At 39.2% G+C, this 17,644-nt stretch overlaps 1 protein-coding gene across 4 annotated transcripts in view; it reads left to right on the top strand.

Annotated features, from left to right (window-relative positions):
• fut8a (fucosyltransferase 8a (alpha (1,6) fucosyltransferase)) overlaps positions 1–17,644 on the top strand; it is a 66,075-nt gene that overhangs the window by 10,913 nt on the left and 37,518 nt on the right. For all 4 annotated transcript variants that reach the window (XM_026926435.3, XM_026926433.3, XM_026926434.3 and 1 more), the window contains exons 3-6: positions 231–654; positions 6,699–6,817; positions 16,697–16,859; positions 17,093–17,207. In XM_026926435.3, coding sequence (XP_026782236.1) covers positions 452–654; positions 6,699–6,817; positions 16,697–16,859; positions 17,093–17,207 — 600 coding nt within the window. In that variant the 5' untranslated portion in view covers positions 231–451. The remainder of the gene's footprint in view (positions 1–230; positions 655–6,698; positions 6,818–16,696; positions 16,860–17,092; positions 17,208–17,644) is intronic.

Genomic DNA, 17,644 nt, shown 5'->3' with positions numbered 1-17,644 from the left:
GTTGTTAAGACTTTTCCAACTGTCCTTTATGGAAAATTTAACATCCTGCCCTTACAACTCATGCATACATTATGTAATCATCCTGGGACAGTTAGTCTACTTGTTAGTAGCATCAGAACTGCCTTCTTCAGCAAGGACAAAAGTGGGGTGTGAGACTTCTGATTGTTTTTCTCCTATGATTTTTCTCTGTCTTGTAATCATGCTTCTAACAGACTGTTTTGTTTGAACAGGACTGGATGAGCCTAGACATGAGGAAAAGTGGAGCCAACAAGTACTGAAATTGAGTATCCTCTCTCCACATTGGGAAAATCCCTAACGTCGACTTCATGGCCTTTTGAATTGCTGTGATTGCTGTTGTCCATCTCTACTGTTGACTTGTATATTGGTGGAGTAGCAGTGGGTAGCAACAATGCACAAGAGCGCTGTGCTGTGAGGAGAGAGAGAGAGAGACATGAGGACGTGGACAGGCTCCTGGCGCTGGATCATGCTAGTGCTGTTGGCATGGGGCACCTTGCTGTTCTACATTGGCGGGCATCTGGTGCGTGACAATGAACAGCCTGAGCATCCCAGCCGTGAACTCTCCAAAATCCTAGCTAAGCTCGAGAGACTCAAGCATCAGAATGAGGAGCTGCGACGCATGGCTGAGACGCTCAGGTCAGTCCAGGCCTTTCTAAACTTTCTATGCTTGTTGTGTCCCTTTTCTGTTTTTTTTTTTTTTTTTTTTTTTTCTCCCTCGCTTTTCTTGTAATTCCTACAAAAGTCACGGATTCATGGTTAGTCACTGTGTATGAACGGACAGTTACCTCACCACTGACTTTTTCAAAACACAGATAAAATGCATTTGTCCATTTTCTTGCATACCTTTTTTTTTTTTTTTTTTTTTTTTGTGATCATGTTCCTTACTCCAGTGGTTTTCATTCTTGTTGTGTTTGGCTGCGATTCCCCCCCAAAAATTTGCAACCTCCTCTTTGGGAAACAGAACAACTAAAAACCCTGTTGAAACTGTGCACAGCAGTTAGTCACACAGACCAGTTAGTCACACTGCCCACTTATACTGCACAGAGCAACACACTAGACTGCACAGCACAACCCCTGAGTGGCACAGCATTGATCAGTTTACATGCACGACTCAATGGGCAGCGTGGAACGGACCAATTTCAACCACAATATGTGCGCAGCACAGTGAGCAGCGAAGTGTGACCTGAAGTGATTAGTCACTTGCCATGCTTTTGCCATTTTTGTGTTACTTTTTACTTGTACACTGTAAATTTTTTTTTTCTTTGAAATACCGGTAAAGTCTTGGCAGCAGAGATGCCAGCAATATACTGTAATTCTACAGTATTCACTCTCTGAAACTACTTTACAGCCTATTGCTGTAAAAATTAAATACAGTATATTTCTGTATTTTTTTCAGTTTACACTGAATACTGGTTCAGTTTACATTGAATACTGATAGCAGTGATGCCAGCAATATACTGTAACTCTACAGTATTCATACTGTGAAATTTCTTTACAGCCTATTGCTGTAAAAATTAAATGCGGTACATTTCCATGATTATTCCAATTTACAGTAACATTCTGGTTAGGGGGATGCCAGTAGATTACTTTGAATTTGCACTGTTTATTGTAGAAAGGCATAATTGATAATACAATCACTCAGTTTAACAATTTAGAAAATCTAGGTTATCAATCTTCACTGCAATTAGCAGTAGAACATTACTACTAGCAGTAGACAGTTATCATGGCATCTGTCTGTATATAGTTCAATGGAGTTTTGATTTATTTCCTCAGTGTGGGAATCTAAACTTAATAAAAAACTTGATCTAAAAAAAAAAAAAAACTATAAATATGTTATTCTGAAAAATCTGTTAAATAAGCAATAAACAATTTAGAAAGGATATAAATCAAAATAAGTTTTTATTTAAAAAGTTAGTGTGAACATAAATTCAGCTAGTGTAAAAAAACAAAACAAAAAAGACGTGTTGGACGACCCAAGAAACAAGCCAAACAGATTTTGAGTAACAAAATAAAAACTGCCTAATGTCTGCTTGAATAAACTAAAATTCTTAGACTGTATGTCAGAGTTTGCACCTTACAAAACATAAAAACACCTGAGACCTAGTTGAAACTCCTTCCAAAGTTTTGTTGTATGTGATTTATCTTGAAATTGAAATTGAATCAAACAACTGGCCTGAATGCCAAGGCAACTAATACAGAGGAAATAAGCATTTAACTTAAGAATCCTGTGAGGTACAGTTATGTTCTCTCAAAAAGCAATTTAAAATATGTACAATATCTAAATTTACTGCAAAGTGTTTTCTGCTGTCTGTATATCTGAAAATATACATCAGTCTGAGCATTGTGAAAATAATGCATCATTAGCAACATTAGGAAATCAAACTGCACTATTAAAACCATTTTGAAAATATACATCAATAAGAACATTTTGAAAAGTTGCATCAATAGCAACATTTGGGCCATTGCTCTAACTGTGCTAGATATATATATATATATATATATATATATATATATATATATATATATATATATATATATATATATATATATATGTATACTAACCTAATAACCTAATCAAATGTACATTCAAATCTCCTGGATTGCTACCTGTCAGATAGGCCCCAGTTTGTGCGATTGGGGGCCTCTCTGTCTAACACGGTGGTCAGTAACAGAGGAGCACCTCAGGGGACTGTCCTGTCTCCATTTTTGTTCACTTTGTACACCTCAGACTTTCAGTACAACTCTGATTCATGCCACCTGCAGAAGTTTTCCGACGACTCTGCAGTGGTAGGATGTATTAGGGATGGACAGGAGTCGGAGTACAGGACTCTACTGGATAACTTTGTGGACTGGTGTACTAAGAATGACCTACTCCTAAATGTGACAAAGATCAATCAGATGGTGGTGGACTTTAGGAGGACTAAAACATTGACTAAGCCCATAACCATCATGGGTGAGGATGTTGAAATTGTTAACAACTACAAGTATTTGGGTGTACACTTAAATGACAGACTGGACTGGAGGACCAACACTGATGCTGTGTACAAGAAGGGAATGAGCAGACTCTATTTTCTGAGGAAGCTCAGAGCTTTCAATGTATGCAACAAGATGCTGGAGATCTTCTATCAGTCTGTAGTGGCAAGTGCCATTTACTGTGCTGTGGTCTGCTGGGGGGGCAGCATCAGTGCCAGGGATACCAGCAGGATTAACAAGCTTATTCGCAAGGCTGGATCTATCATTGGACACAAACTAGAGACGTTTGAGTCAGTGAGGAACAGGAGGTCACTGAACAAACTGCTCTCCATCATGGACAATCCGTCTCATCCACTCTACAACACACTACAGAGTCAGCGGAGCTCATTCTCCAAAAGACTCATTCAAATTCATTGTCACAGAGAACGTTACAGGAGTTCATTCTTACCATTCGCAATAACATTGAACAACAGCTCACCTGTGTGTGACAGATGATAACACTTTCAGATGATAACACTTTCACATTACACTACTACAAGGAAGCTATCATTTAGAAAGCTGTCATTATATTCTACATTCTCAAGGTTCTTCATATTCATCATTATTCACTACCAGTTTTCACAAGTGTACTTATGTAAATACTGATGTAAATCTGGTTAAATCTACAACTGTGTTCCATATCTGCACTACTACATTTAATTTAACTTATTGTATTTTATATTTTATATTTTGTGTGTTTCTTTTTTTTGGGAATGAGCAGACTCGTACGTCTATGTGTACGTATTGTATCTTGCTACTGACCATGCTGCTGTAACACAAGAATTTCCCTCATGGGATCAATAAAGTCTATCTATCTATCTATCTATCGATCTATCTATCGATCTACCTATCTATCTATCTAATATGGAGTCGCCCTGGCCCGGAGGCAGAAAAGCAGCCCCAGACCTTCACATTTCCACCACCATGCTTCACTGTTGAGAGGAGGTTCTTTGCCTGGAATTCAGTGTTGGCTTTTCTCCAAACATGGCGGCTTTGATTATGACCAAATAAATCTATTTTGGACTCATCTGTCCAAAGAATGGACTTCCAAAAGGCCTCTGGTTTGTCCAAATGCTCTGTGGCAAAGTTGAAATGGGCAGCTTTGTTCTGATTGTAGACACATGTACATTTACCCCAGATGCTGCCAGAGAGGTCTGCAACTCTCTAGAGGTGATGTGTGGGTTGGCCTTTCCCTCATTTATTAATTTCTGGTGCTTCTTGATGATAGTTTTGATGGGCGTCCACTTCTAGGCAGAGTTGTGGTCATGTTGAATGCCCTCCATTTGTAGATGATTTGTCTTACAGTGGATGGATGGAGTTGGAATCTCTTGGAGATGGTCTTATAGCCTTCTCCAGACTGATGGGCTGTCACCACCTTCTTCCTGATGTCCTTGGATATCTCCTTTCCTCTTGGCATTGTTTGACTCCTTGGCACTACAGTGGTTTGGTTGGTTTCCTCTCTCTTATAATCAGTGTTGCCTAACCACCTTCCTATGGATGTCTAATTTGATTGGTCTGCTTAACTGATTAATTAAGCACCCAAATGTGTTTCACCCGAATCTCTTACCCACTTGACTTTACCAATGCAGCTGGGGCTTCACTTACTTTTGCACATACAATAATTCAATCTTTCGTGTAGTTTTTTGGCTACTCACAAAATTTCCTCTAAACAAACATATGCAACTGATCAACATACATCTGACATTTAATTTATAAAAAGCAGGTGATGATAAAATAAGAAAATCATGGTAAAACAATGGAAAACTCTGAACAGCTCAAGGGGTTCACAAACTTTCAAGCGGCACTGTATATCACTGCAGTATTGCGCTGTTTGTTCATTAAAATTAAACTGTTACCAATGCACATTGCAGCCTGCATGCAAATCTCCTTTGAAGCCTGAAAAACAGCTAACACACACAGAGGGAAGTGTGTCAGTTAGCGTCTATTTAGGTGTCCTTGTACTTGCTGTTTTAATGGGACGGAAGATTAACACTCACTGGACAACAGGCTTTCAACACGCCATTTTGAGTCCTGCTCGGAGACGCAGCTTCAATGGATGTGCATGTAGTGTGGGCGGGTGTGTTTTGCACAGCAAAAAAAGAAACATTACTATGTTATAACATTTAAAGAGCTCTACAGTAGCTTTCAAACAACACCAAAGGCCACAGAACTTGGGCATTTTAGCTGCTATGGCGCTCATTATGTTTTAATCAGTCATTTTCAAGTCAATCATGAAGCACATTGAGATGCATTTTATGTATGAAAGGTGCTTTATACACTCACCATCCACCTGTGCACTTGCACATTCATGCATAAAATCATACAGATACAGGCCAAGAGCTTCAGTTAATGTTCACATCAAATTTCACAAAGTTCACATTTACTGGAACAGCCAGGCAGTAAGGCATTACAATAATCCAACCTAGAGGTAACAAAAGCATGAACTAATTTTTCTGCATCATGTAGTGACATTATATTTCTTATCTTAGCAATATTTCTGAGATGAAAGAAAGCAATCCTAGTAATATTATCTGCATGAAAGCCTGGAGTCAATAATCACACCAAGTTCTTTTACTGCTGCACATGATGGAACAGAAAGGTCATCCAGAGTTGCTAGGTAATCAGAAAGCTTACTTCTAGCTGTATGTGGTCCTAGTACAAGTACTTCTGTCTTGTCAGAATTAAGTAAAAGGAAGTTAATAAGCATCCAGTGTCTAATGCCTTTTACACATTCCTCAACCTTATTAAGCTAGTGTCTGTCATCTGGCTTTGCTGAAACATACAACTGTGTGTCATCAGCATAACAGTGGAAGCTACTACCATTTTACGAATAATTTTGCCTAGAGGTAGCATATGTAAAGAAAAGAGCAGTGGGCCTAAAACAGAACCTTGCAGAACACCAAACTTTATCTTAGTATTCGTAGAGAAGTGACCATTTACATCTACAAACTGATAACGATCAGTCAAATAAGACCTGAGCCAGGAGAGGGCATACAACATACAACAACGCATACAACATTTTCTAGTCTATCAAGGAGAATAGGATGATCAGTGGTATCAAAAGCTGCACTAAGTTCAAACAACACAGGCAGGGAGACACAGCCCCTGATCAGAGGCCAATAGTAGGTCATTTACCACTTTAACCCGCACTGTCTCTGTGCTATGATGAGGCCTAATTCCTGACTGATACATTTCATGAATGTTATTCCTATGTAGGTATGAGCATAACTGCTAAGCTATAACCTTTTCTAGGATCTTAGAGATAAAGGGGAGGTTTGATATTGGCATATAGTTGGACAACTGACAGGGTTTGAGATCAGATTTTTTAATCAGGGATTTAATAAGCGCTAGTTTAAAAGATTTAGGTACTGAATGCGAGTAAAGTCCATGTGTCTGTTTACCTTTCAAATGCTGTCCAAGAAACTAGAAGGAGCTAACTGGAGGTTTGGAGTGCTGATTGGTGGTGGGTACAAGTAGTAAAATGACTTAAAATTTATAAACAAATTTTGCTTTAAACAAAATTACAAAATAGAAACAGTCCTACGGCTTATGGTTTACCAGCCAGTGAGTCATACTTTGTCAGTGTGGTTTTGTGTTTGTGTTTCTGGTGCTTATGCAGTGCAGTGTTAGTGTGGATTAGTACAATGCCTCTTGCTCCTCTCTCTCAGGTTGCCAGAGGGTCAAGCTGATGCAGACACTGGAGCTGCAGGGAAGCTCCACAGCCTGGAAGAGCAGTTACTCAGAGCCAAAGAACAGATCAACTCTTACCGCAGTCTACCTGTTGATGGTGAGAAACACACATTACATTTTGTTACATTTTGCCATTATATGTACAGTTGAGGTCAAAAGTTTACATCCCCCTTTCAGAATCTGCAAAATGTTAATTATTTTACCAAAATAAGAGGGATCATACAAAATGCATGTTATTGTTTATTTAATGCTGACCTGAATAAGATATTTCACTTAAAAGATGTTTACATATAGTCCACAAGAGAAAATAATAGTTGAATTTAAAAAATGACCCCGTTCAAAAGTTTAAACTGGAGATGTGTGCATTTTTCTTATTTTTCCTAAATATCATATTTTTTACCTTTAGTACTGCCCTTCAGAGGCTACAGAAGTTAGTTACATGTTTCCCAGAAGACAAAATAAGTTAAATTTACCCTGATCTTCAAATTCAAAATGTTTTCACCCCCCGGCTCTTAATGCATGGTTTTTCCTTCTGGAGCATCAGTGAGCATTTTTATAAATTCAACTATTATTTTCTCTTGTGGACTATATGTAAGCATCTTTTACGTGAAATATCTTATTCAGGTCAGCACTAAATAAACAATAACATGCATTTTGTATGATCCCTCTTATTTTGGTAAAATAATTAACATTTTGCAAATTCTGAAAGGGGGATGTAAACTTTTGACCTCAACTGTAGATTAGTAACACACCCACGCACTTTCCCATATGCACATGTTTAGTCACACATGTTTAGTTAGAGGTTAGAATCTAATTTGATTTGGGGCATACTGGAGCTCTTTTACCATCAAAATTAATACATCACAGATTGGTATGGTGAATAATGGGATATCTGTGTCCTGCTATCAGAGTATGCGAGCAGAGGTGGAAATCTGACAGAGCTTTGCCTTTCCTTGCAGGACTTTCCTTCTTTCGCTCATCATTATGCAAAAATCGTTCAATGCATATTTTACTAAATGTAAATAATGTATTTTTTGGGGGAAACTCAAGTAAATGAAATAAAGCCAGAAATATTTTGATGATGGTGCAGTGGTGCAGGCCATCTGCTCCTTTCATTGAAAAACTCACAGTGGTCCACTGCAAGTTAATCCACTGCATTGTGCTCACATCTGTAATGTCACCAGTCACAGAAATGAATTCAGTGAGTTCACATACCTTATTTGTTTCACATGTGCATTTTTAATATATATTAAATACAATACATATTGTAATGGATTGTACATATTCATACAATACAATCCAAAGAGTCAAAAATGGTGGGTAAAAACAGTGGGTAAAAATTTTCTTATGTGAACTCTGTGTCAGGATGTTTTCTCTGTCTGTGACAGAATATCATTAAAGACACTAGGCTTGTGCGATATTAATTTTCCTTTTTAATATATTGTGATAAACAATTTAATAGTCCAGAACTGTTAGCCTAAAAAGACAGGAAATGAGCATTTTAGTTTTAAAGAAATTAGGGGAGGGCATAATAATTTTAACATCTGTGCAGCAGGGAACTGCGGCAATCAGAAATACTCGTCTGGATGGTAGATTTATAAGTGATTCTGCAACAATACACAGTAGACTGTTAAAAGAAATAATAGCGCATTGCAGTATAATCCCTTTACAAATTTGTTGTCTTATGTCCACAAATTGGTTGTCTAATTTCTGAATGACAATTTCTTTTTACAACTCCAGAAGAAAAATGAACATTCTTTTCGTCTCTTTCAAACACATTGCGAGTTTATTAAATCAACTAGGATCTCTAGTGCAGTATGTCAAGCCTCATTTGACCACCAAATTAACTTTATCAAAAGTAGTTTTTATCATCTTCGAACAGTTGCAAAAATCAAAGCACACCTCACTAATCAAGATATAAGAAGATGAATAAGGGGCAGTCGAGTCAAGGTCCGGCAGGGATTGTAGGTGGGGGGAGTGAATGACTAGCGCTCTCTCCCACCCTCAATACCACGGCTGAGGTGAGACCCTTGAGCAAGGCACCGAACCCTCAAACTGCTCCCCGGACGCCGCAGCAAAAAAGGCTGCCCACTGCTCCGGGTGTGTGTTCACTACTGTGCGTGTGCACTTGGACGGGTTAAATGCAGAGCACAAATTCTGAGTATGGGTCACTTCACATGGGTCACAAGTTACTTCACTTCACTTCAAGATAAGGTCATTTGTGCTTTCAGCTCTTCACAGTTGGAATATTGTAATTCCTTATACATAGTTCTAAATAAGTCAGCATAAATAAAACAGTCACCTTAAACTAGTTCAGAACACAGACTGCCTACTGGCACCAAGAAGCGGGTTCATATCACTACAGTTTTAACTTCTCGTTAATGTTGCCCTGTCCAATACAGGATCTGGTTGAAGGTTCTTTAATTTGTTTTTAAAGTTCTTAATGGTGTAGCCCCTCCCTACATTGTGGACCTGCTCTCTCTACACTCTGCTCCTAGGTCTCTGAGGTCTTCAGGTGAGTTACTCATGGTTGTTCCACGGTTTTAGTTGAAGAGTAAGGGTAACCATGCTTTTGCGGTCGCTGCATCAGGGCTGTGGAACAGCCTAGTCCTAAATATTAGGAGTGCCTTGTCAATGACCATTTTCAAATCAAAACAAACACACAACTTTTCATGCTTGTGTTTTGATATTTTCCTCTTTATTTTTGCTATTGTAATTATTGTTAGTATTATTACTATTTCTTCTCTCAGCATTATTTTTTTATCTATTGTGCCCTGTCTGTATTTTTAGTCTCTATTCTGTTATTTTATTCTTACGTACAGTCATGAGAAGTAGAAAGTACACCTAACAAAACAAAAACAACAGCAAAAAAAAAACCTCAACAGATTTCAAAATGTAGTCATTTCTTCCAAAAAGTAAAACAACATTCAGAAACCAGGTGGGAAAAAATAAGTGCACCCTATAATTCAGTAACATGCAGAACTACCTTTAGCAACAATAACTTGAAGTAATTTTCTTAGGAACTTCAGTGTGTCATATAGATTTGGAGATATTTTGGCCCACTGTTCTTTACAACATTGCTTCAGTTTATTGATGTGTTGGGCATTTGTTTATGCACAGCTCTCTTAAGATCCTGCCACAGCATCTCAGTGGGGTTGAGATCTGTCTTGACGTGAATTGGCCATTCCAACACCTTAATTTTTTAATTCTTTAGCCATGTTCGCTGGTGTGCTTTGGATCATTGCCCTGTTTCGACCGAGCTTAAGTTCCTGGGCAGATGGCATCAAATTTGTCTCAAGAATATTCTGGAGTGGAGTTAATCACGGTCTCAATGACTGCAAGTTTCCCAGATTTCGTGGCTTCAAAACAAGCCAAAATCACCCCTCCACCACCCTGCTTCACTTTTGGAATGAGGTGTTTGTGGTGATAACCTGTGTTTGGTTTTCACCAAACGTGGCACTGTGCCTGATGACCAGACATCTCCAACTTGGTGTCATCAATCAAAAGGATATTTTTCCAGACCTCTTGTGGTTTGTTCAGAAGCAATTTTACACACACAAGTTTTTGCACACATAAGTCCATTTTCTTTTTAGAGAGAATGGGCTTTTCCCTAGGTTTTTCCCCCCCTAGAATTGCTTCTCTGAGGTCATGGCTGATGTTCTTTCTTCTTGACGTGATGTAAACACACACCTGAGTGCTCTAGAACACCAAACTGCCAGAAATTCTGCTTTTATTTATTTATTTATTTATAGTTTCTGAATGTTGGTTTTTGGGAGATTAAAAAAAATCTGTTGTTTTTTTGCTGTCTGAGGTTATTTATTTGTTTATAGATGTTGGTGAGAACCACACAATTGTTGTTCAGGCTCTGATAAATTAAACCATAGAATTGAAAGAGGGTGTACTTTCCATGACTGTATGTACAGCACTTTGGGTGGCTGTTGTTTGAAATTTACTTTATAAATAAAACCTTGTTACTTACACATGATGGACTTTTTCTCTCTTGATGCTGTTCAGTGTTGAGTGGGAGAGAACAGGAGCGTGCCAGTCAAAAAAAAAAAAAAGAAAGAAACAGCCGGGCTTTAAAAAAAAATCACTTTCTAATTATCATCACCATTAACATTATGTACCAAGTGGTAGATTTGACACTTCACTGTAGGCCTTTTTACTCTTTTTGGGTCAAAATCTTTGTTTGTTTTTTACTTTCGGCCGAAACTTTTTGGCAACATCCCTACAGTAATGTGTGTGTGTGTGTGTGTGTGTGTGTGTGTGTGTGTGTGTATGTATGTATGTGTGTGTATGTGTGTGTATATATATATATATATATATATATATATATATATATATATATATATATATATATATATATATAATATTATGTATGTGTGTGTGCTATAACATTAAAACCACCTGCCTAATATTGTGTAGGTCCCACTTGTGCCACCAAAACAGCTCTGACCTGTCGAGGAATAGACTCCACAAAACCTCTGAAGGTGTGCTGTGGTATCTGGCACCAAGATGTTAGCAGCAGATCCTTTAAGTCCTGTATGTTGCTAGACGGGTCCTCCATGGATCGGACTTGTTTGTCCAGCACATCCCAGAGCTGCTTGATCGGATTGAGATCTGGGGAATTTGGAGGCCGCGTCAACACCTTGAGCTCTTTGTCATGTTCTCAAACCATTCCTGAACAATTTTTGCAGTGTGACAGAGCACATTATCCTGCTGAAAGAAGCCATTGCCATTAGGGAATACTGTTGCCATGAAGGGGTGTCTTTGGTCTGCAACAATGTTTAGGTAGGTGGTACATGTCAAAGTAACATCCACTTAAATGCCAGGACCCAAGGTTTCCCAGCAGAGCATCACATTGCCTCCACCCTCTTGCCTTCTTCCCATGGTGCATTCTGGTGCCGTCTCTTCCCCAGGTAAGCGACGCACACGCACCTGGCCATCCACATGATGTAAAAGAAAATGTGATTCATCAGACCAGGCCACCTTCTTCCATTGCTCCAAGGTCCAGTTCTGATGCTCACCTGCCCATTGTAGGCACTTTCGCTGGTGGACGGGGTCAGCATGGGCACTCTGCGGCTACACAGCCCCATACGCAGCAAGCTGCAATGCACTGTGCGTTCTGACATCTTTCTATCATAACCAGCATTAACTTTTTCAGCAATTTGTGCTGTAGTAGCTCTTCTGTGGGATCGGACCAGACGGGCTACCCTTCAGTGAGGTGTCAGTGAGCCTTGGGTGCCCATGACCTTGTCGCCGGTTAACCTGATCCTTACGCTTGCCTATTTTTCCTGCTTCTATCACATCAAATTTGAGAACATGTTATGTAACCTGTCAGTGGTTTTAATGTTATGGCTGATTGGTGTGTGTATGTATGTATGTGTATTTATATATATATATATATATATATAATGTCTGGAAGTTTTTGGACAATGACAGTTTTTGTGATTTTGCCTTTATACACCACCACAATAGATTTGAAATAAAACAATCAAGATTTGATCGAAGTGTAGACTTTCAGCTTTATTTTAAGAGGTTCCACAAAAATATGGCATTTATCATTTAGGAATTACAGCCATTTTCAAGAAAGTACCTCCATTTTCAGGGGCTCAAAGGTATTTGGACAAAGTGGCAAGGTTCAAGGTTCTTTATTTGTCACATACATTACTGTACATACGTGTGATGTATTAATGTAGTGAAATGTTTTTCCTTAGCGCCTCGTCCCACAGTGCAACTGTGATACATAAACAGAATATAGTAGAGCAGAATATAATAAAATCTGAATATGCTAAAAGAATATAATGAATAAAATAGAAAAATAAAATAGAATAAAATAGACTCTATTTGACAAACTATAGATGTTATATGTAAAAATATGTAGAAAGTTTTTAGCAGCTTGAAAAGAGTAATCTTAGCAGCTTTTTGAGAACGTAGTGTGCAAAAAAATGCAAGAGTTTTTGTTTGTCCATAGTGCAACCAATTGCGTATGTGTGTCTGTGTGTGAGGTAGTTGATATGCAGACTTCTCAAGTGTCCTCATTCAGTAGCCGGATTGCCTGAGGGTAGAAACTCCTCCTGAGTCTCTCTGTGTTGGTCCTCAGGATCCGGTAGTGCTTCCCTGATGGGAGCACTGAGAAGAGACTGTTCCCGGGGTGGTGAGTGTCTTTTACGATCCTCCTGGCCCAGGTCCTGCATCGCTGGATGTTGATATGTGTCATGCAGGGGAGAGAAGTCCTGATGGTCTTCTCCGCTGCCCTCACCACTCTGGACAGTACATTCTGGTCCTTGGCCGTGGTGCCTCTGAACCAGGTAGTGATGTTTCCGGTGAGAAGACGCTCCACAGCCCCAGTGTAGAAAGCCTTCAGCACCCTGTGAGATACCCTGAACCTGGCCAGACGCCAGAGATGGTAGAGGCACTGGTGCGCTCTTGTCGCAAAGCTGTATGTGTGTGTAGTCCATGACAGGTCTTCTGTGAGATGGACCCCAAGGTATTTGAAGCTGCTCACCGTCTCAACCTGCCTCAAATTCTGAGTTTCCTCCCTGGAGATGCTTTGCCAGGCCTTCACTGGAGCCACTTTCAGTTGCCGCTTGTTTGTGGGTCTTTCTGCCTTCAGTCTTGTCTTCAGTAAATGAAAAGCATGCTCTATTGGGTTGAGATCAGGCGACTGACCTGGCCATTGAAGAATATTCCATTTCTTTGCCTTCAAAAAGTCTTGAGTTGCTTTCGCAGTATGTTTAGGGTCATTATCCACCTGCACTGTGAAGTGGCGTCCTATCAGTTTTGTAGCATTTGGCTGAATGTGAGCAGAGAGTATAGCCCTATGCACCTCAGAATTCATCTTGCTACTTCTGTCAGCAGTCACATCATCAGTAAACACCAGTGAGCCCATTCCATTGGCAGCCATACATGCCCGTGCCATAACACTTCCTCCACCATGTTTGACATATGATGTGGTATACTTTGGATCATGAGCTGTTCCTTTCTTTCGCCATACTTTTCTCTTCCCATCATTCTGGTGCAAGTTAATCTTGGTTTCATCAGTCCAAAGAATCTTATTCCAGAACATGGGAGGCTTTTTTAGATGTTTTCTGGCAAAGTCTAATCTGGCTTTCCTGTTCTTGAATGTTACCAGTGGTTTGCACCTTGTCGTAAACCCTCTGTATTTACATTTATGAAGGCGTCTCTTGATTGTAGATTCTGACAATGGTATGCCTACCTTCTCCAGAGTATTCCTGATTTCTGTTGGGGTTATTCTTCACATTTACATTACATTACGTTTATGGCATTTGGCAGACGCCCTTATCCAGAGCGACTTACAATAGTGCTTTGAAGTCTATCAAAAATATATTCTGATATTGGCTCACCAGGTCACAAACTAGGAATACCATCAGTCCAAAACTCTGTTGGGGATATTTTTTTTTTTTTTTTTTTTTTTTTTTTTTTTAAATGTAAAAGTGCTAACTTAAGTACTTTATGAAGAGGTAAGACTTTAGATGTCGTTTGACGACTGCCAGTGACTCAGCTGTTCGGACATCTAGGGGAAGTTCATTCCACCACCTCGGTGCCAGAACAGAGAAGAGTCTCGATGCATGCCTTCCTTCCACGCACACACACAGTCAGGTCTGGAAGTATCAGGTCGGACAATGACGGAAAGTATCAGGTCAGACAACCAAGGAAAGGATTCTGCAATCATCCACTTTAGGTGTCTTCCACGGTCTTCCAGGCCTTTCGATGTTGTTGAGCTCACCAGTGCTTTCTTTCTTTTTAAGAATGTACCCAACGGTTGATTTGGCCACACCTAATGTTTTTGCTATCTCTCTTATAGATTTATGTTGTTTTTTCATCCTAATGATGGCCTCCTTCACTTGCATTGAGATCTCCTTGGACTTCATATTTGTAGCTCCAGTCGAACAGCTGCCAAATGCCAACTCAATACATGATATCAACTCCAGACCTTTTATCTGCTTCATTTGTCTTGAAGTAATGAGGAAATGGACCACACCTGGTCAATAAACTTACAAATACTTTGCTTAAAATGGCTGTAATTGCTAAATTGTAAATGTCATATTTTTGTGGAACCTCTTAAAATAAAGCTGAAAGTCCACACTTCGATCACATCTTGATTGTTTTATTTCAAATCCATTGTGGTGGTGTATAAAGGCAAAATCATAAAAACTCTGTCATTGTCTGACCTGATACTTCCAGACCTGACTGTGTGTATGTGTGTGTGTGTGTGTGTGTGTGTGTGTGTATATACACACTCCTGAACAAAATCTTAAGACCGGGGGAACATTCCATGTATTCGCATTTCGCGCTGGTGGATCATAACCAGGTTGTAAGAACTGCTTCAAAATGTCAAAAGAAGAAAAAGGAGCAAGAGACAAAAAAAACAGAGATTGGCAATTTATTGAAAACTGCATTTAAACTCAAACAGGCTGTTCATCAGCTGATCAAACGTTTAAGACCATAGCCCAAAAATACCCACAACAGAACTAAAAGTGTCAAAAAAGGACTCAGTAGTGAGTAGCCCCACCGTTCTTGGTGATAACTTCAAACACTCGTTTTGGCATGCTTGATGCAACTGTTTCCAGGAGGCTGGTGGGAACGTTGCTCCGTGTGGTGAAGATGGCTTCACGAAGGGCATCCACAGTCTGGAACTGATGTCCGTTTTTGTAATCTTCCCTTGCCTTCCATCCCCAAACATTCTCAAGGGGATTTAGATCAGGGGAACACGCAGGATGGTCCGCAAGTGTAACGTTATTGTCCTTGAAGAAGTCCTTCGTCAGGCAGGCGTTGTGAACTGCAGCGTTGTCCTGTTGAAAGACCCAGTCATTACCACTTTTAAGAAATCCAACTCCAGCAGCAATGGCGCGTTGTGAGAGCCCTTGCTTGTGCAGCTCAACAATCCTGCCACGTTCAAAAACAGAAAGCCTTTTTGCTTTTGCCATTAGGAGGTCATGACAGTGTGACTGTCTGTCTGAAGGACAATGACATTAAAGCCATATTTTTACACAGATTTTAACTTTTAAAGTGCAGTTTTCAATAAATTGCCTACTCTCTATTTTTTGTCTCTTGCTCTTGTTTCTTCTTTTGGCATTTTGAAGAAGTACTTACAACCTGGTTACGATCCACCAGTGCGAAGTGTGAATACTTGTAATATTTTCACTGGTTTTAAGATTTTGTTCAGGAGTGTGTGTGTGTGTAATGTGTGTGTGTGTGTCTATATATATATATATATATATATATATATATATATATATATATATATATATATATATATATATAAAATATAAAAAATATAAATTTCACATTAATGCACTGCAAATATTCTCCATTTGCCATGGCAGAAAGTGAATTAGCACATGAGAAAGGGAACAGGGGCACAGCTTCCTGGAAGTGTCTTTTAATGTAGGACAGTTCAATCTACCTGCACAAATCATTCCAGATTCACATCACTTGGCTCATCTCCTGTTTTATTGGCGAGGAAAAAAAAAACTGATCTTCTGAAGTATTTTTGAGTGATAATTTGTACAAGCAAACTGTTTTTGCAGAACACCTACGCAAAATATATAATCGTTAGCAGGTCTGGCAATATAATTGGCACAAAACATCAGTGGATATTGTGGCAGCGTAATATCATGTAGGTATGATGATATCATTATATCGCACAAGCCTAATAGACATTAATATTTGAATGCACTCAAATAATAAACCTTATGTAGTTACAGTCATAGACTGATGATTTGACTTTGTGTGCATTGTCATTCGGTGTGCAGGGGCATGAGGGTCACTTATTGAAGTCCGATACATAAATGCAAGAATTTCTATCATAATATACTGAATGTATTTATAATCTAAAACCATGGATGGATTCCAGATTTGGTCAACAAAACCCTGACAAAATGGAAATTTTATTTGTTAATCCCATAACTCTAATCTCTAAAATTCCAGAATGCTATTTGTGTGTGTTCAGGCCCAGGGAGAAAACATGAGGAGTTACGGAGAATGATTGAGAATGGTGTACGAGAATTGTGGTACTTTGTGCGCAGTGAGGTGAAGAAACTGGGCCACATAGAGACAGGAGAGCTGCAGAAACACATCAACATGCTGCTGCAAGACTTGGGCCACCATCAGAGGTGTTTGTCAAACACATACACAAAATACATGCATACAGTGCACAAGTATTATTGGACTAGTACTAAGATTTTTTGAGGAAAAAAAAAAAAAAAGGAATATTTAGTCCCCCACCACGACATTTAACCCAGATTTACATACTTCAGGTGGATTTTGGGGACAAGCAAAGGCAAAAAAAGCACCGTGGTGTGGTCCTTCCCAGCAATCACACTGTGTGTACTGGTTTAACATTCAGGTCCATCATGACAGACTTGTACCATCTGAGCCAGGCAGATGGAGCTGGAGCCTGGAGAGAGAAGGAGGCCAAAGACCTCTCAGATCTAGTACAAAACAGGATAACATACCTACAGGTAAATTTCACACACATACTAATGTGATCTCTATCCAAATGGTAAGCACACTAAATATTTAAATTAGTAAACATAAAGGAAATCTAAGAAAATTATTGCATTTTATTATTAGACTTTCAGAAACCAGGTGGGGAAAAAACACACTTCATACTTCCACATTCACTGAGAGTAATTAGCAGCCAGGTGTTGCTAATGAAATGAACATGATTAGTTAATCATCAAGAAGTGTGACTACCTATAAAAAGAAGAACCTTTGGCAGTTTGGTGTTCTGGAGCACTGAAGTCTGTATCTACATCATGCCGAGAAGAAAGGACATCAGCCATGACCTCTGAGAAGCATTTGTTGCTGCTTATCACTCTAGGAAAGGTTATAAGGCCATCTCCAAACAATTTTAAATTCACCATTCTACAATCAGAAGGATTGTTTACAAATGGAG

Source organism: Pangasianodon hypophthalmus, chromosome 10 (assembly GCF_027358585.1).
Source record: "Pangasianodon hypophthalmus isolate fPanHyp1 chromosome 10, fPanHyp1.pri, whole genome shotgun sequence".
NCBI lineage: Eukaryota > Metazoa > Chordata > Actinopteri > Siluriformes > Pangasiidae > Pangasianodon > Pangasianodon hypophthalmus.
The sequence above is the reverse complement of the archived record's forward strand: the minus strand, read 5'-3'. Positions and strand labels throughout refer to the sequence as shown.